Source organism: Urocitellus parryii, chromosome 7 (assembly GCF_045843805.1).
Source record: "Urocitellus parryii isolate mUroPar1 chromosome 7, mUroPar1.hap1, whole genome shotgun sequence".
In the NCBI taxonomy this organism is placed as follows: Eukaryota; Metazoa; Chordata; class Mammalia; order Rodentia; family Sciuridae; genus Urocitellus; species Urocitellus parryii.
Genome location: NC_135537.1, coordinates 147,843,349 through 147,869,240, shown reverse-complemented (window position 1 = coordinate 147,869,240; position 25,892 = coordinate 147,843,349). Strand labels below are relative to the sequence as shown.

The following is a 25,892-nucleotide window of genomic DNA, read 5'->3' as shown; positions in this document are numbered from 1 at the left end:
ACAATTCACGTCCCAAATACTTTCTCAATTCCACGAGAACTCAACGGGAACTCAGGCAGCAGGATCGCCCTGTTCCCAGCAGCAATAACCTTAAACCTGGAACTGCCTTAAACCCAGATTGTCTTAAACCGGAACGCCTTAAACCCAAATTATCCTAAACTGGGATACTTCCTAAAACCCGCAGGATACACCCTAAACCTGGATCCACCCTCGTCCTTGGCAGGGTCACCTTTCTCAAACACACATGCAATGTCACAGCAAACTTCCAAGGCAAGTCCATTTAACATGGGGTACGCTGGCAAGGAAATTTCAATGCATCATTCCTACTTGGCAATGGCCCTCAGCAATCTTCATAATTATCTCTGCTGCCTGTTTCCTGCCTCCCACCTTTATTGCCATTTCTCTCAAACCTACTTCCCTTTTGAACTGTGGGCTCTTCCTCTATGTCTTACCTGTTGTTGTCATGCAATTTTCTATTCTTCACTCTTCTTTCACCTTCTTCCACTTAACAAGCTCAGCCAATCTCATACTCTGTTGTGGCTTCAGATTTTCTATCAACTTGTTGCTTACTCTAATCTCTGACCTAGACATCTCTCTTGGTGTTTAAACATCACCTGTATAACGTACATGCACCTTAAACTCAACATACCCACAACAAAATTTGCTCTTTTCCACTCAAGTGTGGTCTTTGCCTTATGTTCCCTCTCTGGGTGAATAGCATTATTATCCACCCTGTCAACCAAGATGAATTGAAAATTATCCTTAATCCTAATATATTACTTTTCTCCCCATAATAAAATTTTTCTCCCTTTTTTTTTCTTTTTCTTTCCAGTACTGTGGAATGAACCCAGAGTACTTTACCACTAAGCTACATCTCCAGGCTATTTTTTTTTTTTTTTTTGAGACAGGGTCTCACTAAATTTCTGAGGCTAGCCTCAGGCTTGCAATCCTTCCTGCCTAAGCCTCCTGAGTTGCTGGGACCACAACCGTGCCCATCAGGTCCAGCTAATTATTTCTTCAAACACTTTAAATGCATTTCTTCTTCCCACCTCATTCCAACAGTGTTAGTTTTGAGACTTCATTTATCTCTTATCTGGACTTCTATAGCCCCTGCCATTTCATTTTTCCATATCTTAGTCCACATCACCACTGACCACTGACAGAGGTAGTTCTTCTTTTTTATATGGTACCGTGAATTGACCTCTGAGTCACATCCCCAGATCTTTTTTTAAATATTTTATTTAGGGACACGGTCTCGCTAAGTTGCTTAGGGCCTCACTAAGTTGCTGAAGCTAGCTTTGAACTTGCAGTCTTCTTGCCTCAGTCTCCAGAACTGCTGGGATTACAGGTGTGCTCCCCTTCTGTCAGAGGTAGTTCTAAAGCCCATGTTAGTGATATCACGCTCCAATTCAATGTTTCACTGGCTCCCTATGCAAAGCCCTCTTTGCTCTGATCTCTACCTGTGCTATTTCATGTATAGTAACTTTCCTTGCTCTTTTTTTCTGTTCTTCAACCACAAAGATCAAACTAGCCATGCCATTTTATGCTTTTGGGTCTTTGATTAATTTGTTATTTCTGCTTGGAATTTTCTTCCCACTATTCTCCAAGACTTAACTTCTTAATTCCCAGAGGCTTACCATTTAGTTCCCTCTAAAATTAACTAATCCCTTCTTGAAGCCCTCAGTGTCTCTATAACATCTCTATTAGATCATGTATTATCTTATATTGTAATTACTTATCCTCATTTATTTCTGCCATTGGAGTGAGCATCAGTAAAATGAGAGTAACACTACTCCTTTAAAGGAAGTTTTAAGGACTAAAATGGGGGAATATATACAAAGGACCTGAATGTTAGCTATTTCTAGCACCAAATTGGGAAGGGAAACCTGCTGTGTCATTTTGAAGAGTATTTGTATAAGTTCATGATTAAATAGTAAAGGGTTTCTGAAAAAAAATATTGTCCTTGGCATGATCTAGAAAATTAATATAATGAATACACAAGTACTAAAAATGTGTTTGGTTGTGCAAAAATAACCAATTATAGTCATTTATGTAGACAGCTTAACATTTAAGGCCTAATTATCATGAAGCACCATAACAATTACACATATCATTAAATATGCATCAGATTAACCTTGTTGTAAATTTTGATTATAATAGTATTCTGTACTCCAAGAGCAGTCTTATAGTTAATTGCTCATAATCCATAAGTCTGTTCACTATTTACATTAATTAAATGGAGCACTGCTCCTGAGTTTTTCTCCTCTGGAGGCAAAGCTGTCTTATCCATTCTAGATTGCAACTACACATTTGTCCTGTGACCTGTGAGATAATGTACATTTTGTTTTCTGTAGTGAGAAAGAAGCTAAAGAAGAAAACAACTAAAGAAATTCTGTTTAGGGGCTGGGGATATAGCTCTTAGTCAGTAGAGTGTTTGCCTCACATGCACAAGGCCCTGGGTTCAATTCCTAGCACCACAAAAAAAAAAAAAAAAAAAAAAAAGGGTTTCCGGTAGGAGTTCCTGATTCAAGAAATGAAAAGCTGCTAATGCTGAGCACTATTCAACCTATCCTAGAACAATCTCTATACAAGCCCCACAAGTGTGGAGCACTTCAAGAATTAAAATTAAAATGATGATTTGTTTTAAATATTTAAAAAATTGCATTTTATTTATTTCTTATTTTTTGCAGTGCTAGGAATCAAACCAAGGACCTTGTATATAAAAGGAACAACTGAGCTGCATCCCCAGCCTCCATCTTTTTAAGTACTTTTATTACTTTAATAGTTTCACTGCCACTATGAACTAGGAACTATACATACATAATCACATCTTTACAAACTCTTAGGTATTATTTTCATTTTACATATGATGAGAAAAAAAAAAGATAATAACTTGCCTAAATTATTGAGAGTGGTAAGGAGTGAAGACAGGGCTCAAATCTAGGAAAGCCTCAAAGCCCATGCTTTTGCAATTACATTAATCTAGGCCAGTTTCTTTACAAATATTTCAAACATTTATTGGGCACTTATGAGTTGCAAAAGATTATAGACTGTCACCAAATGATGCAAAATACTTTGGGAGCCTGTCACAAGGTGGAGGCCCTATTCAGCAGGCTGAAAAGTATGCAGCTAAGCTGCTGAGCAGGCATGTTTAAATTTTCTGATAAAACAGATCCATTCAGAGCTAAAACACTTTTAGTTCAACTAGATTTTTAGATTCTACCCAAAGTCTGGGAACCCATGAGACTTATCTCCTGTGCTTTTATGTGAATGAGAAAGATGTCAGTGAACTAAGGAAGAAGCAGAAGAGATAGGTAACAAAGGCCTAGATTTATGAAAGCTGTGTTTAATGGCCACGAAATTATGAAAATCCTAATATCTGCTAACTGTTTAGTTTCAAAAGTGAGAAGTTAACTAGATATATTTGGGCAGATCTTTATTTTATTTTACTTTTTGCTTTTTACATTTTGTATTCTTTAAAAATATTTGTTTACTTATGAACTTATGGTATGTTTATTAAAATTTATTTTTAAACTGACAAAAATCATATACACACATGCACACATAATATACAACACAATGTTTTGATTATATGTATACATTGTGGCATAGTTAAACCAACATATTAACACATCCATTACCTCACCACTTCATTTTTGGTGGCTGTGAGAACATTTAAAATCTACTCAGTAATTTTCAATAAAATTATTTGTTATTATTTGATGCATAACAGAACCTCTGAATTCATTTCTCTTGTCTAAATAAAAATTTGATCCCTTGGGGCTGCAATTGTAGCTCAGTGATACAGCATTTGCCTAGCATGTGTGAGGCACTGGGTTTAATCCTTAGCACCACATATAAATAAATAAAATGAAGGTATAGTGTCCATCTTCATTAAAAAAAAAATTGATCCCTTTGGCCAATATCTCCTCAATCTCTGCTCCCTCAGCCCTTGGTAACCACCTTTCTACTCTACGTCTATGAGTTTGACTTTTTTAGATTTCACATACCAGTGAGATCATACAGTATTTGTCTTTCTGTGCCTGACCTGTTTCACTTAGCATAATGTCCTCCAGAGTGAGCTATGTTGTTAGAAATTATAGGATTTCCTTTTTAAGGCTAAATAGTATTTGTGTCTGTAGGGGGGACATTTTCTTTATCTTTTCATCTGCTGACACTTAGGATGTTTCCATGTCTTGGTTATTCTGAATAATGCCTCAATGAACTTTAGAGTGCAGATATCTCAAAATACTGATTTCATTTCCTTTGGATATATACTCAGAAGTGGGATTGTTGGATCATATAGTAGTTCGATTTTTAATTTTTAAAGAACTTCCAGGCCAGTGAGGTGGCACATGCCTATAATCCCAGCGGCTTGGGAGGCTGAGGCAGGAGGATTCCAAGTTCAAAGCCAGCCTCAGCAACAACAAGGCACTAAGCAACTCAGTGAGACCCTGTCTCCAAATAAAAAATACAACAGAGGGCTAGGATGTAGCTCAGTGATTAAGTGCCCTGAGTTCAATCCCTAGTACCAAAAAAAAAAAAAAAACCAAGAAACTCCATACTAATTTCCATAATGGCTGAACGAATTTATATGCCAACCAACAGTACACAAGAGATTCCTTTATCTCCAGATACTCACCAATGCTACTTCTTTATTTTTTTAACCGATAACCAGGGGTATGAGGTGATATTTCATTGTAATTTGTGTTTCCCTGATAATTAGTAATGTCATTTTTTTAATATTTTTTCACATGGTGCTGGGGGTCCTCCTGAACGCTGGAATTGCAGGCGTGTGCCACCACACCCAGCTGATTTGGATATTCTTTTTTTTTTTTTTTTTTTAGTGTATTTTTTTTAAAGAGAGAGAGAGAATTTTTTAAATATTTATTTATTTATTTATTTATTTTTTCCAGCAGATACAACATCTTTATTTGTATGTGGTGCTGAGGATCGAACCCGGGCCATACACATGTCAGGCGAGCGTGCTACCGCTTGAGCCACATCCCCGGCCCCTGATTTGGATATTCTTAAAGTAAATTTTTGGCTTGAAAAGGGCAAAAGGTGTTTTTTCAGATTTCCTTATAAAGATGTTTAGCTAGGGAACAGAAACTTAGTCATCTTGACTATGACAGATTAAATAGGGTTCACTGGAAGCATGAAAGAGATCTACTTAACTTTGGGAGGTGGGTAAGAAGAGGTGTTCCAAAGGAAGTGATAATCAAGTTGAGGTAGGCAAAAGAAGTTTGGAGACAAGAGTGCAAAGGAGAAAGGGAGCAAGTTAAGTCTAGCTGGAGAATGAAGTATAAGATAGAGTAGTGATGAGAAAGAAAAATGAAGAAGATAGATCCTAAAGGACCTTTTATAAAGAACAACACAAAAATTTATTGTGCAAACTGAGGCACTTTTAAGAGTGAGTCAAGGAAATATTAATAATTATATAGATACAGATGAGGTGTAAACAAGGAAATGCCGAAGCAAACCAGGTATTATGGTCACGTGCAGGTGCTTGGACCTCCAGAGAAAGTACAGTGCATAACTTCTCTTCTATGCATCTTGCCTAAGTGACTTCATCTATACCTTTGCGTTTATCTATTCATTTCACAAATGTTTGTTGAAGATTCATTTCTGGGTGCTGAGATTACTAAGAAAAGACACTGTCCCCAGGCTCTGTTTAGGGAAGACACAAAGAAACTATTCTATATTTATGTAGGTTTAGCCCTTACCTCTCCACTGACCTACAGTCTCATTTGTCATTTCCAGTTTGAAGGCAAAACACAGATCCAAAAATAGAACTTTAATTCATTTCTCCTCCAAATCTCTTTGTTCAGCTGGCCTTTCCCATTCCCCTCACCTGGTCTAGTAAGTGATGCTACTATCACTCCATTGCTTAAGGCAAAAATTCAAAAAAGCACTGCCTCAATATGTGTTATTCTCCCTCTTAGTGTGCATTTTAATTTCTCCACATCTTTCTTAAGAACACTGACTAAACTGTGCTTAGAATTAATTCTAAGGAGGACTTAAAATCAACTGAAGAGGGAGGGTAATTTCCAAGCGTTTGAATTCTACGTTTTTAATGAACAGATTGGGATATTATGTGGGACTGTTTATTCCATAACAGTACAACATTGATGCCTTCAGTTAGTTAATAGTCATGACATGCAGATCTGGGCATATGCCCAAGCCAGACTAAAAAAAAAAAATCTGTTTATGTGATACACACACACAAACATGTTTAAGTAATTGACTCTAACTCTACTTTCATGAAAAATTGAGAGTAGACGTAAAGGCATAGGTAAACTATCAGCATTAACAAGTTATTTTTTAATTAGCTGCTGTGTAAAAGGACAATTGATGCTTTACAAGGCAATTTCTATGTTTCTACCATCCATTCTCTACAACACTGCCAGAGTGATCCTTTTAAAGTAAATCTGATTATTCCTTTGGTCTCACTCTTCATGGCAACACATTCAAATAAAATCCAAAGTCCAATCATGGCTTACCAGATGGTACATAATCTAGCTCCTTGGCTGTGTTTTTCATCTTATTTGTCTAATTTGCTAGCCACTCTGATCTCTTTGCTTCTCCATTCCAAACAAATCCCTATGTCAAGGCACTGCATTTACTGTTTCTTTTCTAGAATAGTTTCCCTCTAGAAATTCACTTAGCTTCCTTTCTCATTAAATGATTATGTTTTTGCTTATGTGCTGCTTCTGCTAAGAGGCCTTTCTTGTCCACCCTAACTAAAAGAGAATCTCTGCATTACTCTTATCCCTTTATCCTGATTTATTTTTCCATAAAACCACATAAACTGGCATGATTATTTAGGAATATGTGTATTACTTGTCAATCTTCCCCCAAATAATACGAGCTCTATGAAATTGCACCTTTGCTTTGCTCACTACTGAATTCCCAGCACCTAGTACAGTGTCTGCTCATTAAATATTTGTCAAATGAGCAAATAAGTATATTTTCAGGATACATCAAATATAAAATATCGCATATTTATTTAAATGATGCATAGGAAAATGAATGGAATGGTATAAGTCAAAATTTAACTATTTAATATGGCGAGGCGGTTTCGCAACTTTTGCTCATGAGTTTTCTTTCTTTTTTAACAAGCAACTTGTATTACATTTAAAAAAAGAAGAAGAAGAAAAAAAATGAATATGGGGGCCTATAGGTAGAAGTGTAATTGAATTCTAAGAGGTTGGGCAAATGTATCAGAGACATACTTCTGAATAAATAGTATTTGGTTAAGATAAACCATGGTTGGAAGCCCCTGTGCCAACACTTCCTAGCAGTGTGATTCCAAGTTACAAATATGCCAGTGCTTGATTATCTTCACCTGGAAAATGGGGAAAATAATGCCTACATCATAAAGTTGCTTTAAATGAGACCACATATGTAACCTGCTTTGTACAAATGCCTGGCATGCAATAAATCCTCAACAAATAGTAGTTACTATAATAACCACTGGTAGTAGTAATAAGAGATGTTGGGACATACCTAGCCCTCAAGATTGACATCAGAGTGGACCACCACATCCTCTCATCATTGCACCTCCATTTGGGCCTCTGAATCCCAAAGAGGGGATGGTTCTTTCCAAAGAAGACAATTTCGACGTTGCAGAAGCATCTAAAGGAAACGTGCCCTCTTCACCCCTGGAGCCATTCAGTCTGATCAATCCAAGAGCTGCACTGAGGGGCTGGGACTGGAGTGGCGGCCCGCTTCGCTGTCCTGGAGACCCGTGCCTCAGCCTCAATTTCCTTGGCTGCAACTGGGGTGGGAGTGGGAATGTTAACACAAAACCCAGACTGCACCAGTCGGGCCTGTCTCACCCCGCTCAGGAGGGGACCAAACAGCACCACGAACAGGAAGCCTCTGGCGCCGGACCACGCGCCACTAGGGAAAAGTGATTATTGCTTAGATTCAACAGTCAGGCAAACGTCTCAGCCAGTCCTCAAGCACCCGAACGGCAGCGGGGGCCGGGTGGGGCAGGGGGAAAGGACAGAACGGGAGAGGGGCAGAGGCGTGGCGGGCGGGGCCGCCGTGGCCGGAGAGAGGGAGGGGAAGGAGGCGGCGGGGGCGTAACACACGGCGGGCTCGAGCCTGCGCAGCCCGGGACCGCGCACGCATACCCTGGCAGCGCACGCCGAGTCGAGCGCGCACGCAAGCCCGGGTAGGGCACGCCACCGCTGGCAGCGCGCGCGACTGGTGGCTTCTCCGAGACGAGGTTGCAGACGCGGTGAGGTGAGGCGCGGGGCAAGCTTGTGGCGGGGCGCGAACCCCTCGGGCAAGACCTAGGGGGACGCAGGGTTGCGAGGTACGGGCTGCTGCGGCGGCGAGGGGAGCCTCACATGGCGCGGCGTTTGGCCACGCCGCACCGTGGGGGAGGGCGGCGCGCGGCCGGGCCTGACCCCGCTGGAGCCCCGCCCCACGCTTGGGCTGCCGGGCCGTGTCCCAGCCTTGGTGTATCGTTCGCTGCAATGGAGCCCATAATCACTCCTATAGCAGTGCTGTTCGAGATGCCCTTGATCGACGTTACCAAGTGAAATTTCCAAGTAGGCCTTTGTAAGTAGGTGCGTTAGCACCATTTTGGAGCAAAGAGAAAAAAAAAATGACTTGCAGCTAATAGAGACGAAGTAAGTTGGCTGCAAAACTGTAAAGCCTGCGTCTCCTCTGCATCACACGGAATCGCTTTTCACAGCGCCTTTCTTCCACATTCCAATATCTAATTTGAATTTAACCAGTGTTCCCGTGGAGCTGGCGCCTATCCTCTTATGTTAGTGTCACTGTTCGGTCTTCTATGAGATGGAGAGAAAGGGAGATTCTGCATACTGCAGTTTTGTGTTTTCTGACGTGGGGTGTTTATCAAATTATTCTAAACATCCTTTATTTGACCATCTGTATCACCTCTGTTGAAATGGCGCAGCTGTTCACTACCAGAAAGACATTGTGCAAGCACTCTAAATCTTTCAGAGCTTTTATTTTGGGCGGGGGGTGGCGTGCTGGGTATTGAATTCTGGGGCACTTGCCCACTGAGCCACATTCCCAGCCCTGTTTTTTTTTTTTTTTTTTTTTATTTAGAGACTGGGTCTCACTCATTTGCTTAGCTTTTGTTGAGGCTGGCTTTGAACTCTGATTCTCCTGCCTCCCAAGGTGCTGGGATTACAGGCATGCACCCCCCCCCCCCCGCAAAGCTTTATGAAAAAGGAGCTTGTCGCGAGGCTGAGGCAGGAGGATCGCAAGCTCGAGACCAACCTCAGCAACTTAGCTAGGACTTAGACTCTTTAAAAAAAAAAAAAAAAAAAACATTAAAAGGGGTGGAGAGGACACAGGGGACTGTGGCCCAGTGGTTAAGCGACCCTGGGTTCGATTAAAAACAGGTGGTGGGTAACTGTACCCAGAGGCTGAAGCAGGAGAACCCCAAGTTTCAGGCCAGCCTCAGCAACTAAGCAGGCCCTAAGCAACTTGGTGAGACCACGATGCAAAATAAAGAAAGGGATAGAGATGTGTCTCAATAGTTAAGTGCCTGTGGGTTTAGTCCCCAGTACTAAAAAATAAAAAGTAGCTCACCCCAGAAGGTAGTGAGGATTCAGAGATCATCTGCATGGGTGTTTAACAATCAGCACCTAGCATATGGGACAAGTTCAATAAATGTTGACCATTCTTTTATTACTGGATGTATAATATGCCCTTGCTAACCTCATTTTTTGTCAAAAACCAACTAGACTTGGGACTTTGTACAAGGAGGCTCCACTCCAAAAACGGGAAAATTGATTGACAGCCTTATTATGGGTAATGATTTGAGCATTTTGTGCATTTGATTTATCAAAGTGAAAAAAGTCACTCCAGGAAAACTAAAGATGAATTCATTTTTTTAAAAAAAAATTTGGAATTGGGGCTGGGGTTGTGGCTCAGTGGTAGGGTCCTCGTGTGAGGCACTGGTTCGACCCTCAGCACCACATAAAAATAAATAAAGGCATTGTGTCCAACTAAAAAGACATTTTTTAAAAATCTGGAATTTATTCAGTAGCCCAAGTAGAACTAACTTTTGTGATTATTTAGTGAACTTAATGAACTCTATGTATTTGGTACTTTAAAGGCATATAAATTTGTATCGAATGTAGTCCCTGTTTTTGTTTAGTCTTAAAGTGAGAAAAGGTGTGCAGTTAGAAGTAATCTTCATAAAATATATGGGGAAAATTCTAGAAAAAGGATGGAAAAATCTGGTGTATAGAAAGAGGATGTTTCTTGGTTTGATGTGAAATAAGATTTCATTTCTGCCTTCAAAGAAGGTATTTTGTATTTTGTTGAAAGAGTAAATTAGTTAACTATGTGTTTTATAGATAGGATTTTGGGGTTTTAGTAATAGAAAATAATTCTGATTAAAGTTTTTATTGGAAAGACAGAGAAATTAGAGCCAGAACTTATTGACTAAATTCTTTGACTAGAGAATAAACTCTGTCTACCTTCTGTCCTGGAGCAATGTCTTAACTTAAGATCCAGATTTCTGGAAAAAAAAAAAAAAGAAAAGAAATCTTTGGTGTAGCTTCTGTGGAGGTGGAGATTTTGAATATTGATTGGTACCTCTACCAGTACCATATAAAATATTAAAGGGTCAGTTCCCCAAAAGACAGAGGCCTTAAGAGAGAAGGGTAGAGAAAGCTGGGTAGAGAAAGGCAACAGTTACTATTAGAAATATATAGCATTTAGGGAGGGACGATATAGCTCAGTGATAGAATGATTGCATAGCACAGCATGCATGAGATTTTTAAGTTTGATCCCCAGCACCAAAAACAAAACAAAACAACAACAACAACAAAAACCCTTTATATCTATATAATTTATAAAGGACTTGCTCTAGGCCAGATGTTTGATTATGATGACATTTTCAGAACAACCCTGGGAGATAGATATTATTATATCATACCAGTTAGACATAATAGAGGTAAACTAATTTGCTCAATATTACAATGGTAGAACTGAATATGTTGTGTATTTTCCTATCTCTGAATGATTTTCTGATCCATGTGCCACTTTTGTTTGTTCCTAGGGGGACATCAAGCTTTGGCGTATGTGCTGGCCAGTTCTGAGATCTTGAGGAAGCTCTGCACAAAGGAACATAAAAAGCAGCAATCTTTGCCAATTAGGGAATGGACCGTTTGGGTTCCTTTAGCAGTAAGTATAGTAGAAATGAGTCTCAGGTGAATATTAACAGCAAAATGAAATGGAAATTTATCAAGGAAGAAAAATAACCCCTTTGAAGTTAAGCAATAGTGCCCTGTAGATCTGAGCCTAGAGTATCAAATCAAAATCAACCAATAGGTATTGATTATCCACTGAAAACTTGATAAAATATATCACCCTAGATCCTAGAAGAAAATGAAGCTAAATGGATCAGGCTTAGTATGTATAACCTGTAGTTAAAAGCAGTGGGGTTGGATAAGAGGAATAACTAGAAATTCTAGTGTTCTGGTGCATGATAGGATAACTATGATTAACAACAATTAATTGTATAATTGAAAATAGCTAGCGGTGACTATTTTGAATATTCCCAAAGCATTGATAAATGTCCAAAGTGATGGATATGCCAGTTGTCCTGATCTGATCATTACACATTGTATACATGTATCAAAATGTCATACTGTATCCCATAAATATATGTAATTATGTGTCAATTAAAAATAAAAAAATTTAAAAATAAAATATTTTTGTTTAACAAAAAAGCAGTGGGATTTCTCTTTAGAACTAATAACTTGTATCAGGCACCTTTATAGTGTTAATTTTGGATAAAGAAAATATTCCCTTTTCCCTCCTTGTAAGTGGAACTTGTGTTCTAAGAGTAAACTACAGTATGATAATGATGTAGAGAATTATGGTGTGAAATAAATTGAAGAAGCCACAATTATGGAGACTTATGTTGCTATATTGTGAAGAGATCAAATTTGCCAGAAATAGCAATCCCATTATCAGATATTTAGTAGTGTTCCAGTAAAAAGATCAGGTACTTTTGGGGTTTGCTTCTTTAGCAACTTTTTTAGTTTTAGATGGACACAACACCTTTATTTTATTTATTTATTTATTTTTGTGTGGTGTTGAGGATCAAACCCAGTTCCTCACATGTGGTAGGCAATTGCTCTACTACTAAGCTACAACCCCAAACCTCTTCAGCAGTTTCTTAAAGGAGCTCTAATTTACTCTTTTACCACACTTCCTATATATTCAGTTCAACCCTTTCATTTTACATTTGGAGAAAGAATCTAAATTGTTCCAGTGCTAGAAGCATAAGCTGAAACTACTCCCCGCCATCTTTGAAAATATAATTGTTAAAACGTGTTATTTGGAAATAATTTCAACTTACAGAAAGTTGCAGTAAAGTTGTATGAGAATACACAGAATACCCACATATCTTTTTTTTTTTTTTTAATATTTATTTTTTAGTTCTCGGCAGACACAACATCGTTGTTTTTGTATGTGGTGCTGAGGATCGAACCCGGGCCGCACGCACTCCAGACGAGCGAGCTACCGCTTGAGCCACATCCCCAGCCCCCCACATATCTTTTGTATGATTTCTGTTTTTTCTCTTGTTATAATAAGCAGTGCAAAGGGAGATAGTTTGAGGTTAAAAAAAAAATGCAGGGCTGGGATTGTGGCTCAGTGGTAGAGCGTTTGCCTCGCATGTGTGAGGTACTAGGTTTGATCCTCAGCACCACGTAAAAATAAATAAAGATATTGTGTCCATCTACAACTAAAAAAAAAAAAAAAATTAAATGCAGCTTTTAATTAGAATTTCTCCCATGATTTTGTATCTTCTGATTTTTGCTTGATCAAATCTTTAGTATGATGGTTGCAAAAAAACATATTTGAAGAAATGCCACTCCCTTTTATATCTCTTCCACTACATTCCAGTCCCCCTTTAACCTCTTGTAATTATCCAGCTTGCTTGTTTTCTAGTTTATCTGCCCTTTATTTCTTTTTGCAGAGATAAAAGGATATGTGGTAGGCTGGGGCTGGGGCTCAATGGTAGGGCACTTGGTTCGTGTATGTGGGGTGCTGGGTTTCATCCTCAGCACCACAAAAATAAATAAAGATATTGTGTGTCCATCTATAACAAGAAAAATATTTTTTTAAAAAAGAGATACGTGTTTTACTTCCTTATAATTAAAAATTTTTTACCTTCAGTACTGGGGATTGAACCCAGGGCCTTGCACATGTTAGGCAAGCACTCTACATTGAGCTTCATTCTCAGCCCCCCCCCCTTTTTAAATACATATTTTTTAGTAGTAGTTGGACACAATACCTTTATTTCACTTATTTATTTTTATGTGGTGCAGAGGATTGAACCCAGGGTCTCGCACATGTGCCAGGTGAGCACTCTACTGCTGAACCACAACCCCAGCTCCCTAGCCCTTTTTTTTAAAAAAATTATTTTGAGTCCAGGTGCAGTGGCACTATAATCCCAATAAAGTGGGGAGGTTAAGGCAGGAGGATTTCAAATTTGACACCAGCTTTGACAACATATCAAGATCCTGTCTCAAAAAAATTTTTTCAAAGGCCTGGGGATGTACTTTAGTGGTAGAGCACTCCTGGGTTTAATCTCTAATGCTGTTTTAAAAAAAAAAGTTTTTAAAAATTATGAGACAGGGTCTCACCTCCAACTTGTAATCCTCCTGCCTCAGCTTTCCAAGTAACTGGGATTACAGGTTTGTACCACCATGCCTGGCTTTCTGTAATTTCTTATTAGAAAGATAGCATACTAAGTATTTTTTTTTGTACTTTTTTTTCTACTTAATAGTACTTTCTGGAAATATTAGTTTACAGAAATTGTTCTCATTCTCTTTGTGTGAGATGCTGGGGATCTAACCTAGGATCTTGTACATGCTAGGCAAATACTCTTACGCTGAGCTATACCCCCAACCCTTAAATTTTTATAGTGGCAGAGTGCTTCATTGTGTGGAGATAGCACTGATTTATTAAAATAAACTAGTGCTTGGACATCTTCATAGTTTTTTATACTTAAAAATAATCTAATATATAACCTTGGGCATATGTGTGTATTCTTGGAGATGTATATTCAGGGTAAATTCCTGGAAATGAGATTTCTGGCTCAAAAAATAAAAAGATGCATAATTTTGTTTAGATACTGTGTATTCTGCTTTATAGGAGTTGTACTCTTGCATTCCCACCAACTACATATGAATTCCTATTTTCCCATTCTCCTAAGAAACTATTATTAAGCTTTGGAATCTCTGCTAATCTGATACATAAGAAATTATATCTGAGTGTAGTTCTCATTTTTATTTCTCTTATAAGTAAAACTATATAATTTTTTCATATGATTAAGGCCATTTTTTTTAACTTTCTTAGATTGATTAGTTTGCCTTAATTATTTTATTTTAGTTTTGTGGTGCTGGGGATTGAACCCAGGGCCTTGTGCATGAAAGGGAAGCACTCTACCAACTGAGCTATATCCCCAGCCCAATTAAGGCTGTTTTTATGTTTCTCCTTTTCCCCTAATTTTTTTTTTCCAGTACTGAGAATTGAACCCAGTGCCTCACATATGCTAGGCAGGCACTCTACCACCCAGCCCTTTTTATTTTTTGAGATGTTGCTAAGTTGATAAGGCGGGCCTTAAATTTGCGATCCTCTTGCCTCCTGTGTCAGCCTCCCAAATCCTATGAGTACAGATGTATACCACAATGCCCAGCCCTCAGCCCTTTTTGAATTTTATTTTGACACTTGATCCTGCTGCCTCAGCCTACTGAGTAGCTAGGATTACAGGTATCCACCACAATGCCTGGCTTTTTTTTTTTTTAGTGGGGTTGGGGTAATGGTTTCTCCCTATGTTGCCCAGGCTGGTCTCCATCTCTAACTCTTGGACTCAGGTGATTCACAGTTCTTTTTTGGCCTCCAAAGTAGTTGAAACTATAGCCAGGTGCAATCGTGCCTGGCTCCCCCCCCCCCCCCCCCCCCCCCCGTTAGAGATCAAACCCAGGGCCTCACATATGCTAGGCAAATTCTTTTTACATTAGGAATTTCAGCCCTTTATCTGTCATAAGTTTGCAAATATTTTTGTTCAGTTCATTTGCTTTTTACTTTGTTCATGGTGTTTTTGCCAAAAATAGTTGTTATTTTGTTTATGTAGTCTAATTAGCCTTTTGTTGCCTCATTATTGGATGATGTTAAAAACGCCTTTCTCTGCTTCTAAATTACAGAAATATTTTGGAATACTTTTTTGGAAGATAGTTTGGCTATGTGTATCAAAAAAATCTCAAAACCCTCAATCTGTACCCTCAATAATTCTAATTCTAGGAAAATATTTATTCTGAGGATAAATATAAAATGTAATACATAAGAGGATATGGATCTCAGCATTCTTTGTAATAGTGAAAAATTAGAAACAACATAAATGCATAAATGCCCACCCCACCAGTGGAGAACTGGTTAGATTAGTTGTTTGTTATCAATATATTAGCCGAGTGATTTCTTTTTTATGATTTTTTCCCCCTTTTTAAAAAAATTTTTAATTTTGAGGGTCTCACCAAATTACTGAGGGACTTGCTAATTTGCTGAGGCTGCCCTTTAACTTGCCATCCTCCTGTCTCAGCCTCCTGAGTTGATGCACCCAGCTACTTTTTATGATATTTTCAAGGTCCCTTTTACTAATTGCTAGTGAAATATAGATATGTAGATACTGTATTTACACATATGGTTTCAAGAAATAAAAATAATGATCTACTATAATAAGGGACAAAGTAAAAGAGATAACAAAGTAAGGCAACTTACTATATATCTGAATATTCTTAGACATAATAAAAGACAACAACATGAGTAGGTAGTCAGGTACCCATATATTGAATCACTGAGCATCTTACACTACAAATGAAGAATGATTCAAGTGCATTAGTGAATAAGAAATAGCATAAGCCTGAATAACTCCTGGTAAGATTTTGAACAAAACAATAATGTACACACACAGCATATATTTTATATATATAATATTTTGCTTTACATGTAATATGGAATTAGGTTCATCTCTAAGTATGAGATTTCTCATCTACTTGAATGGTGGCACATTTGAAAGTTAAGCAGGATGTAGGTCAGTATTTTCCTAGTGTAGGAATGTCATAAGCACTGCAGGGTATCTAGAATCCTGGTTTCTTGTCTTCAAAATGCCAGTAGTGCTCCCTCGTCATCTGGGAACCAAAAAAAAGCACCTCCTCAGATTTCTAAAATGTCTTCTTAAGGGGTAGTTGAGAATATCAGTTTAGATAATTGATACATTAGAATATCATTCATCCATTAAAGAGGACAAAGGGAGAAGAAAAACCAAGAAGATCTATGTGTACTATCATTAAAAAAAATGACTGCAAGTGTATTGTTAAGAGAAAAAAACAGGCAAAGCATGATTAGTATTCCACTTTTGTGAAAATAAATATGTAGATACATGTAAGTAGAACAAAGTTCAGAGAAATATTTTTCAAAATGTTAATAGTGGATGACAATTCATACTTTGTGTAAAATTTTAAGATGGATTGCTGTTACAGAATAATTGCTTCTTGAAATAAGGGTTTAAAAACTCTACTTTGGTCAGTAGACAATCTTTTTTTCTCAGGAAAGTTTGAAGAAAGACAACCTTAAATATTAAGATAGAAGATTGCTGGTTATGGTAGTACATACCTGTAGTCTCTGCTACTCTGGAGGCTGAGGCAAAGGAATTGCTTGAGCCTAGTAGTTCAGGGCCAGCCTGGGCAATGTAGTGAGACCCCTGCCCCTTTTGTTGTTTTATTTTTTAATTAAAAAAATTTTTTTGATACTGAGGATTAAACCCAGGGGTGTTTTACCACTGAGCTACATCCCCAATCCTTTTTTTTTTTAAATATTTTTTTCAGTTGTAGATATGGACACAATACCTTTTGTTTTTATGTGGTACTGAGACTCGATCCCAGTGCCTCACAGTGCTAGGCAAGTGCTATACTTGAGCTACAACCCCCATACTCCAATCCATTTTATTTTTATTTTGAGATGGGGCCTCATTAAGTTCCTGAAGCTGGCGTCGAATTTGCAGTCATTCTGCCTCAGCCTCCAGAGTAGCTGGGATTAAGGCATGTGCTATCTTGCCTAGCCCTCCCTTTAAAAAAAAAAAAAAAAAAAAAACAAAGGAAGTGAGAGAAGGTAATTTGGTAAAAATTTGCATCTAGCACTTAATATAAAATAATTTTGTTTTTCCATGTTATAATTTAAAATCGGTAAAATGGGAGAAATTGAGTAGTTGATATTCCATGTAACTAATTTGAAACTACAACTAGGAGTATGTTTCTTTTGTCATTTTCCTTCATGTCTTCATTTAGAAATAAAAGAACAATATTCGCCACTTAGAGGAGAGCAAGGTGCCTTGAGGAATATTTCTTGGACTAAGGAAAATGCCATTAAAGAATTTAAGAAATCTTGGGCTGGGGTTGAGTGCTTGCCTAGCATGTGTGAGGCCCTGAGTTCAATTCAGCACCACATAAAAATAAATGAATAAAATAAAGGTATTATGTTCATCTAAAATGACAAATATTTTTAAAAAAAAGTTTGAGAAATCTTGCCAAGACTAAAAAAAAAAAAAAAATCTCTTCATCTACCTTCAAGGTCTTTTTTCTTGTCTCCTGTGGTTGATCAGAACATAGTTTTGCTGGGTTGCCCAGATTCCAGAGAAGCAGAATTTGAGGCCACTGAGGACACATATGAGTGTTGAGGTCATACTCCTTGCCTTAATATTTTAGAGATACATTACTGTCATGGAAGTGGAAAAAAGTTGGCTGTGCTCTGTGTTTACTACAGCAGAAAGGGAGGAAGCGTTCTTGAGTTTAAATCTCAACTCATACGAAGTTTAAACCTCAAGACGTATTTAAAGATTTTTGTCCTTCCTACTGTTAAAAGAACGGTAGAGTGTTTACTTATGTGCCTGTTACTTGGATTCATCTGTTGTTAACATTTTGTCAGATATGCTTTATCTGTAAGTATTGTGTAGGTATGTTCTTTTTCCCCTATGGATTTATGAGACTTTGTTTAAAATCTGTGTATAGGGTTGGGGATGTGGCTCAAGCGGTAACTCGCTCGCCTGGCATGCGTGCGGCCCGGGTTCAATCCTCAGCACCACATACAAACAAAGATGTTGTATCCGCTGAAAACTAAAATAAATAAATAAATATTAAAAAATTCTCTCTCTCTCTTTAAAAAAAAATGCAGGGGGCCATGACTACCTAACTATTTTTGAAGCCATAGGTACACAAAGCTTCCCTAAAGTTAAAAAAGGAGGATACTTTTTTTGTTTTTGCTTGTTTGAAATGAGCTCATCTTGTCTCCCATGTACTTTTCAGCCCAGCTCACTTTCTATGTAGTCATTTGCAATTTTTTCACCTTTTTGCACTTGTGATATAATCATGAGGTGTTTTAAAGCTTGTGTATTTTCTTTTTCTTTGTTCTAGATGATCCGTCTGATAAGCCACCTTGCAGAGGCTGTTCTTCCTACCTTATGGAGCCTTATATTAAGTGTGCTGAATGTGGGCCACCTCCTTTTTTTCTCTGCTTGCAGGTAACTCACTAAGGAGAGGCTTGGCTGATTATGGATATAGTAATTCAGAGATTACTGTAGATTGCTTAGGATATACCTTATTATATCAACTCCTTCTAGTTAGTCTTTCAGACCAGATGGTTCAGGCAGATTGTTGACTGTTCCACAAGGCATATCAGTCTAATGCTTAAAAGTTTTTCCAAATAGATTAAAGTAATGAGATTAAAGGAATCAGAACTGGAGAATTGTTCCATTTGATGACACTGTTTATTGTCTTGTTGAAGACTGATCTCTGTAGAGGTGACAAGAGAACAAACTATTGTGTGGGTTGTAATGTTAGCAACAATATTAATTATAAGTGATTCCTGTGTGCCAGGCACTATTTTGAGTTTTTACATGAATTAACCCTTAAATCATCTCTAAAATCTTATGAAGTAAATAAATAAGTATCCTCGCTTAATAGATGAAACTCAGGCAAAGAGAAGTTAAGTAACTTGTTCAAGGAAATACCATGTTTTATCAGATCCCAAAACACTTGATTTTAAAAAACCATCCCAATTTCAGAAATACTAAAATGTAAAAATGGGTGATTAAAATTCTCATATACTTTAAATTACAAGGTGAATCCAAATTTTAGACTGTAAAATATGAAAAAAGAATTGTTAAAGGGGCTGGGGATGTGGCTCAAGCGGTAGCGCGCTCGCCTGGCATGCGTGCGGCCCGGGTTCGATCCTCAGCACCACATACCAACAAAGATGTTGTGTCCGCCGAGAACTAAAAAATAAAAATATTAAAAATTCTAAAAAAAAAAAAAAAAGAATTGTTAAAGTATGGTTAAGTACGGAGCCAGGGTTCAAATTTAGGCCATCTGATTTCAGGACTCATGCTTTGATTGAGGGAGAATCATACTATAAAAAAGCCTTTTTTCTCCATAAGGGCCACTGAAAAACGATAACTGTAAATATAACATCCTATTGTAGCTGCACAGAGGATTAAATTAACTTTCTTAAAAACTTCATCATAAGCTAGAGCACCCACAAACCATCTTCTACCTTTTAAGAAAGCATTTTTGGAAAGTAGATTTTTGGTAACTTAATTTTTCTTTCTTTACAGTGTTTCACTCGAGGATTTGAGTACAAGAAACATCAAAGTGATCATACTTATGAAATAATGGTAATGTTGAAATTGCTGGGATTTTCCATTCATTTTTCAAGCATTAGATTGGGAATTAGTTCTCTTTAAATATCTTTTTCTTTTTTTCTCTTCTGAATTTGATAATCATTATTTAGTAAGTTTTTTAGGATTTTGTGAACCTGCATTTTTTTTTTTTTTTTTTTTTTTAATGTGTGGACCTGGGGATCAAATCCAGGGCCTCACACATGCTAGGCAAGTACTCTAAAAAACAAGTATTATTGTTATACTCAGATTTTTGTTTCAAACTTAGAAGGTGTTTAAAGGAGATACATTTCAAGATTCTCTGATATGAGGATAAGAGGTATGTTGCTTTTTAGGTTTGCTGATAAACATATAGTCAGTGTGTTGTCACTTTGTGCTAACGGCATTTGGGGGTGAATATTAGGGATTGAACCCAGGAGTGCTTAACCACTGTCACTGGCCAGATCCCCAGCCCTTTTTTTTTTTTTCCTCCAATTTTTTATTTTGAGATAGGGTCTTGCTAAGTTGCTTAGGGCCTTGTAAGTTGCTGAGTCTGCCCTCAAATTTGTGATCTTCCTTCCTCAGCCTCCTAAGCCTCTGGGATACAGCAGTGAACCACCATGTCCAGCTTGCTAATGATATTTTTATGTGGTTCCTGTTGGTGATGGTGAAGTTCATGTCTAGTGCTCCATTCCTCTGCCTTGTGAAAATTAATTATCCTCTAAGAGTTACATCATAAATGTACACAGAGCAAATAAATTACTACTCTACATAAAAATGACATTGAAGAGGCAAATTGGTTTATAGGCCAGACTATGACTTTGCTCTGTTTGATTGATTGTATTACCACCTTTAAAGAAAAAATGAGAATGCCGCTAAGTGCCCCCTCCTGGCTGGGAGAATGGGTGGTTTAGTAAGCCAAAGTGAATACCCAGTCTAGTCAACAGGTATGTATAACAGATACTTTTGTCAAAATAGTTTTGTAAGTTTCAGAGCATATTGAGCATCTAACTAAATCTCCAGTTTCACCAAGCAGTTTTTGACACTTGGCCTTCTCTGTAGTTTTTCTTATGGAAATAATGCTGGTTGGCTTGAAAGTAATAATTTCACATTGTAGTTTAATCATTTAGCACTATGTTGCTGTAACAAATAACCAAAATTAAGTAGCTTAAGACTGCACAGATTTATTATCTCCTAGTTTTGTAAATCAGGAGACCATTAGGCACACCTGGTTTGCTACAGGTCTCATAAAATTGAAATCAAGGTGTTGGTGGCCTAAGCTTTCATTTGGACGCAAATGCGAGGCGCTAAGCAAATCAGTGAGACCTTGTCTCTAAATAAAACACAAAATAGGGCTGGGGATGTTGCTCAGTGGGCAAGGTGCCCCGGAGTTCAATCCTTGGTACCAAAAAATAAGAATGAGCCCATTTCTGGGCTTATTTAGTCTGGTGGCAGAATTTCATTGCATTAAGGTAGGACTGATGCTACTGTTTGTTAATAGGCTGTTGCTCAGAGCTTATCAGCTTCTAGAGGCTGTTTACACTCCCTGGTTCCTGGCTCCCTTTTGTCATGTTCAAAGCCATCAATTCTGGGAGTCCTGGAGGGTTACTGATGAAATGCTAGGAACCTCTGCCCTCCTGCTATCCTTCCTGAGCAGTATTTCTACCTCTTCTGCACCCCCCCCCCCACAAACACACTTTTTAAAAATTTAATTAATTAAACCTTTTAAGGGCTCATATAGACTACTTTGAGCCCATTTGGATAAACCAGGATAATCTCCCTACTTTAAGATCAGCTGATTAATAAACTTAATTCAGTCTACACAGTCCTTTCACAGCAGTACCTAGTGTTTGAATAATCTTGGGAGCAGGAGAAACTACCACAGAATTCATAGTATTTTACCTCAGTCTCTTAAAAGTTTAGTGTGAGCTGGGTGAAGTGGCACATACCTATAATCCCACTGGCTCAGGAGGGTGAGGCAGGAGGATCACAAGTTCAAAGCTAGCCTCAGCAAATGCAAGGCACTAAGCAAATCAGTGAGACCTTGTCTCTAAATAAAACACAATAGGGCTGGGGATGTGGCTTAGTGGGCAAGTTCCCTGGAGTTCAATCCTTGGTTCCAAAAAATAAGAAAAAAGGGGCTGGGATTGTGGCTCAGCGGTAGAGTGCTCGTCTTGCACACTCGGGATCCTGGATTCAATCCTCAGCACCATGTAAAAAATAAATGAGTGAAATAAAGGTATTATGTCCAACTATAAAATAAATGTCAAAAAATAAGTTAAAAAAAGTTTAGTATGAATCAACATCTCAGAGTTCTTGGGAGCCAACTGGCTAGTTTTCATCTACCTCTTTCAAAACACCTTCAATCTTTTAAATAGTCTATTCATTAATTATAGGACTTAGGATAATTTTTTCCATTTTAATTGCAAAATGAATGAAGGGTTGAAGACTGTGGCCACAGTAGCTGTGACTTTTGAGTTCCTTTTATCAAAGTCGTCAAATCTTCAGAAAGCTGATTATTTTTCCCAGATTCACACAAGAATGCCTAGAGTCAGACTACAGATTTCTCCTCCTGCTCTTCCTCTCCTTTCCCCTCATCCCCCGTCTCTTTCTACTCCTCCTGTCCAGGGCCTCACATATTCTGCCACTGAGCTACATCCCCAATCCCCAAATTTATTAATTTAAGATGGTGAAATAATTCCTTAAAAAATAATTCAGTATAGCTTGGGTAGGTTGATAGTCATGCTTTTTCACTGGAGAAAAATTGACCATGAGCTATTCTGGGTACCTCATCTTCTGCTTAATGCTGAAAATACTGTTTTGTTCCAAGTTCACTTAATTCTGATTACATCATCCTTTTCTCACGTTTTCAGCACCCATACAAACACATTTCAGAGTTCTCTACTTTCCTTTTGAGGATTACTAATACTCTCTCTCTCTCTTTTTTTTTTTTTTTTTTTTTTGGCCAATCTTATCTATTCCAGTGAATCTTTTCTTCTGTGGGAATGATGACCAAATTTTGGTTTTCTACATGTGAAGCTGCTAAAAATTCGATTTTTTGCATATGAAGCTTCAAATAACTTTAAATGATTTTTAGTACTTTTGTCATCTCATAGTGCTGTATTTTGGGGAGTTACTCATGCTGTGGTGGGTGGTGCATTAATCAAGATTTCTGAGTTCTATACTTACTTTTGTCTTGTAATTCTCAGAACCTTGAACAAGTAAAGGCAGCTCTTTCTACCACACCCTTTATATCTGTGATTTTTAAACTTTAGTGCATAAGAATCATCTGGAATCTTCTTAGAAATGTAGATGTCTAGTCCCTACTGTTGGAGATTCTGGTTCAATAGGGCTGAGATTGGGTCCACTAGTTAACTAACATTGATACAACATCAAGAAAAACTGCCTTTAGCCTTTTTTTTTTTTTTCAACCTGTAGTGTAAAATTTTTTTATTGTTTATCTCTCAGTGAAGTTGGTAAGGAGTAATTAATATTTCAAAATACAGTTTTAGAACTGGCTCTTCAACTAATGTGTGAGTTGTCATATTTACATATCATTATGGTACTTGCCAGATTGAGAATGATTAGTATGAATTTAATATAGACATAGCCTCCAAGGAGTGTTTCTTGGATCTCATAATAGCGCATATGTTAGGCATATATTCATAGTATGTAGTTAGATCAAAATGTGTTGCGTATTGGTTGTATAATTTTGTTAATCATGACAGATTTTTTAATCACTAATAAAAAATGTAAGATGTTTCTAAATATCTGTTATCTGGAGACCTATTGTATCACTTTATGAAACTTCTTATGGAATATTTCAAACAGACATTAGAGAGAATGGTGTTTAAATATCTGTTGCTACATAGCTACTTCCTCAAAATTTGTGACTTAAAGTAACAACCAGGGGCTGGGGTTGTGGCTCAGTGGTAGAATGCTCGCCTAGCATGCTTAAGACAGTGGGTTCGATCCTTAGCACCACATAAATGTAAAATAAAGATATTGTGTCCACCTAAAACTTAACAATAAATATTTTTAAAAAATAAAGTGACAACCATTTAATTATCTTTCAAGATAGAGTGGCCCTTAGCTCCACATGAGGTACTGGAGTTAGAGAAGTACACCAGACTTTCTTCATAGACCTCTGGCACCTCATTAGGATAGCTTGAATTGATTGGGAGTTAGCTAAAACCTCTTAACTGAGGCCTTGGTTCTCCACGTGGTCTCAGGGTCATTTCTACATGTGGCCTCTCCAGATAGTCTTTCCCACAAGAGGGTTAGATTTTTTTATTTGGTGTCTTAGGAGTGCAAAAGTGGAAGCTGCTAGGTCTTCAAAAGAGCAAGTCACAGGTCCAAGCCCATATTAAATGAAAATTCTAAGAGAAATTCATCAGGGGCCACTACTGTAACCAGCTACCACATATAGAAAAATAAATTTTCATATACCCACCCTAGCTCTTAAAATGATCAATTTATGGCTAATCTTGTTTGATTGAAACCCTCACCCGTCTGCATTATTTTGAAGCAAATCCTCCCAGACATTATAGCATTTAAATGTTTCATTTAGGTCTCTTAAGTAATTCTGGTCAATTTCCAGTCATCTCATAAAGTCTTTATTTTTAAAATCCTATCTACTTCTCCACCTATGAAGTTATCACTGTTCTGATTTTTATCAACATAGTCAGTTTTGCATATTGCAGAACTGCATATAAATGGAATCCTACTGTGTGTGCCTTTGTTTCTAGTTTCTTTCACTCAGCATGTTTTTGAGATGTATTTATTTATGTGTATATTAGTAGTCATTCCTTATAATTACTGAGTGATATGTTATTGTGTGGATCCATTCTCTCTCTTTAATTTTGTTGTTGTTGTTACTGGTTTAGTACTTTACCACTGAACTACACCCCCACCCTTTATATTTCTCTCTCTCTTTTTTTTTTAATTTTCTTTTAGTTGTAGATGGACACGATACCTTTATTTTATTTATTTATTTTTATGCGGTGCTAAGGATCGAACCCAGTACTTCACACTTGTGAGGCAAGCGCTCTATTACTGAGCTACAACCTCAGCCCCTATATTTCTCTTATTTTGAGACTGATTCTCCCTGAGTTGTTGAGGCTGGCTTTGAACTTGGGATTCTCCTGCCCCAGCCTCTAGAGTCGCTGGGATTACAGGCATATGCCACTGTGCCAATTTATCTAATGTTTAAAAACTGGGTTGTTCACCTTATAGGTGTTAGTACAGTCTAGGTTTTGCTTATTAATCTGTTCTTCCATCTTTTGTGTTTACTGGAAATTATGTTCACTGGCTACATCAAATTCATTTATAATCATTGTCTAGATCTGTTAATTGGTCAGGAGTTGCAGAATAGGGATCTTTTAATTTTTATTTATTTATTTATTTTTTATTGTGATGCTAGGGATCGAACCCAGGGCCTTGTGTGTGTGTTTCAGGCACTCCACTCCACTAGCTGAGCTGTATCACCAACCCGTGATCTTTTAATTTATGAGTTGGAATAATTTTGTAAAGAAAGTTCTTATCATTATCTATGTGGTCATCCTGAATAAAGTTTGTATAGGAAAGGCAGGATAAATGCTAATTTCTAGTTTTGAAAGTTGGTTACCTAGCATCATTCGAATATTTAAAATATTTGGTGTGTTTTAGTCTTTTGAGGTTGTCCTTATTGATGCTCACAGTACTCCTTTTTTGGTTAGTAGGAGCTTTTACAAGTTGTCTCTTGAATCCTTTTGATATGACCCTTTTAGTCTTGGAGAGCTGCTTTGCTTCTCAGTATGACAGTGTGTTTCAATCTGGTCTTGTTCATTTCCTGACCCAGACTTGGCGACAGCCTTTTCTTTAAGGAACCCTAGTTCCTTTTAGTGGAAAGTAGTATTTAAAGACTGTGAACTGGGTACTAGAAGTACTCATACTGCTGGGTTGGTTGTCATTTAAGATAAAATATATCTTATGTGTAAATACATATGGCTTGGTATATAGCTCATTGGTAGATATCTTGCCTAGCATATGCAAGGCCCTATGTTCAATCCCCAGCACTGTGAAAACAAACAAAAAACCCAAAACATTCATACTAAAACTTTCTATTTTATAACACTTTTTAGTTAAATTTATTTCAATTGGTACTTAAAACATAAAAGTTGTATATATTAAT

At 37.5% G+C, this 25,892-nt stretch overlaps 1 protein-coding gene across 3 annotated transcripts in view; it reads left to right on the top strand.

The window, feature by feature from the left end:
- The first annotated feature begins 8,155 nt into the window (after window positions 1-8,155).
- Tada2a (transcriptional adaptor 2A) overlaps window positions 8,156-25,892 on the top strand; it is a 60,277-nt gene continuing 42,540 nt past the window's right edge. The window contains exons 1-4 of one of the 3 annotated variants that reach the window (XM_077800597.1): window positions 8,156-8,253; window positions 11,060-11,184; window positions 18,480-18,586; window positions 19,679-19,738. In XM_077800597.1, the coding sequence (XP_077656723.1) occupies window positions 11,160-11,184; window positions 18,480-18,586; window positions 19,679-19,738 (192 nt within the window). In that variant the 5' untranslated portion in view covers window positions 8,156-8,253; window positions 11,060-11,159. The other 2 variants (XM_077800598.1, XM_077800599.1) reach the window with 2 other exon arrangements.